Genomic DNA, 1,943 nt, shown 5'->3' on the forward strand with positions numbered 1-1,943 from the left:
TCGCAAGGTTGGTGTTTGGGGACTCAGGTCTTTCAGCTGGAAGCCACAAGCAGAGAGCAGAAGCACTGAAAAGAGGGGACCTCCTAGAGATAGACAAAGACATCAGTTGGAAGCACTTCAGGAGAGGACGTCAAAAGGGGTGGAGAGAGGGGGGACGTCTCCCCCGCCCGCCCCCGAACCCTCCGGCTGCCTAAGAGGAGCCCGAGTCGGCGATGGGGCAGAGCGGGGCTGGCTGGGGCGGGCTCCCGACCCCGCATAACCCGAGCTCACCCCGCCTATCCAGGGATCGGGACGGGTGCTTATGGACGGGCTTCCCTGGGATGCGGCGGGGCTCTCGGCAGCCGCTTCCCGCAAACACACTGCTCCACAAGGTACAGTCCGGTTTATTATTAACAAACACAGGAACAGTCCGCGTGCTGCAATAAATTATTTTCACAAGTTCTGGCATTTTTTTTCCCCCCAAAAAAGGTGCTGGTGGAATAAACCTATTGCATATCTTAAAAAAAAAAAAAATCAGGATAAATTATATAAATTATATATTCAAAACAGACGATTCTACCTCATTAGCACTACTCCGTAATAAATAGATAAATAAAGTTGATTGCCCTTAGAGTCTGAATCTTAAATTACATTTACAATATAAGTCTTTACATACAGCATGTACAGGGAGGGCGGGGGCCACCCGCGCGGCGCCTCACGCCACGAAGTCGAAGGGGGGCTCGTTCTCGATGTCGTTGAGGGAGGGTTTGCTGTTCACCTTCCGCGGGTCCTCAGGGGTCCACACTTTGGCTGTCCGGATGATGTTTTGTTCCTTGAGTTGCTTTTCATCAGTCCACGACAGCGAGTGACCGGCCAGAGGGGGGAGTCCGTAGTCGGGGTCGCTAGGGGAGGGAGATCCTGGGGGACAGGAGAAGAAAGGCAGGGGGTTATTGCTGGGGACGGCATTCCTGCGGAGCGCCAAGCCGGGCTGAGCCGAGCCGGGCCGGACCGAGCCGTACTGGGCCGTGCCAGGCCGCCACTTACTTGTGCCGCGGTGGCAGATGATGATTTTCTTGGGCTGGCTGGGGCTCTCGCTGCTGGCGCTGCGCAGCGGCAGGTCGGACTGCACCAGCTCGCTGAGGAAGTTGATGTAGCCGATGGCCAGGCGGAGCGTGTCCACCTTGGAGAGCCGCTTCTCGTAGGGGAGGGTGGGGATGTGTGAGCGCAGCCCCTCGAAGGCGTCGTTGATGGACTGCATCCGCCTCCGCTCCCGCACGTTGGCAGCCTGCCGGAGCTGCTGCAGCTCCGCCTCGGAGCGCACCCGCCGCCGCCGCTTGGCTGAGCCCAGCGCCTGGAGCCGCCCCCCGGGGGACAGCAGCGCCGCACCCGCCGCCCCGCAGCACTCGTAGGAGAAGCCGGGCGAGGCGGGCGACGGCGGGAAGGTGGCGGCCGGCGGCGGGCAGCGGTAGCCGCCCTCGAGGTCGCCGCCGTCGCGGTAGTACTCCTGCAGCTGCCGGCTGAGGAAGTCCACGTCCGGCTCCAGCAGCCCGTCGGCGGCCAGCGCGTCCCGCGGGGGCGGCTCGGGGAAGAAGTCCTCCTCGTCGAAGTAGGGGGGCGAGGAGAAGGAGTCCAGCCCCCCGGGGAAGTGCTCCAGCAGCACCGTCTCCATGCTGCGCCCGGCCCCGGCGGGGACGGGACGCGACGGGGCGGGCGGGCAGCCCCACCGGGACGCGCCTGCAGCCGCTCCCGCCGGCCCGCTCGCCGAGCCGCCCCGGCGGCGGCGGAGCCCCCGCCCCTGCCCCTGCCCGCGCCCTGCCCTCCCCGCCCCTGGGTGGCCGGGAGGCCGGGCCGCTGCCGCCGCCGCTCTCCGGGGAGGAGGCCGGAGCCGGCTGGCGCGGCGGGCCGGCACGCGAGGAGTCTTATAACGACATCCCCGGGCGCGTGCCGCTGACCGCCGCCGACAG

General features: G+C 65.0%; 1 protein-coding gene across 1 annotated transcript; it reads right to left on the bottom strand.

Moving 5' to 3' along the window:
* Positions 1-694: 694 nt before the first annotated feature.
* Positions 695-1,648, bottom strand: PTF1A (pancreas associated transcription factor 1a). Its single transcript, XM_030498962.1, has 2 exons — positions 1,024-1,648; positions 695-897 (listed from the first exon to the last, which is right to left on the bottom strand). The coding sequence occupies exons 1-2, from the start codon at positions 1,646-1,648 to the stop codon at positions 695-697; spliced, it is 828 nt and encodes a 275-aa protein (XP_030354822.1).
* Between the last annotated feature and the right edge of the window lie 295 nt (positions 1,649-1,943).

This window comes from Strigops habroptila, chromosome 1 (assembly GCF_004027225.2).
Source record: "Strigops habroptila isolate Jane chromosome 1, bStrHab1.2.pri, whole genome shotgun sequence".
NCBI lineage: Eukaryota > Metazoa > Chordata > Aves > Psittaciformes > Psittacidae > Strigops > Strigops habroptila.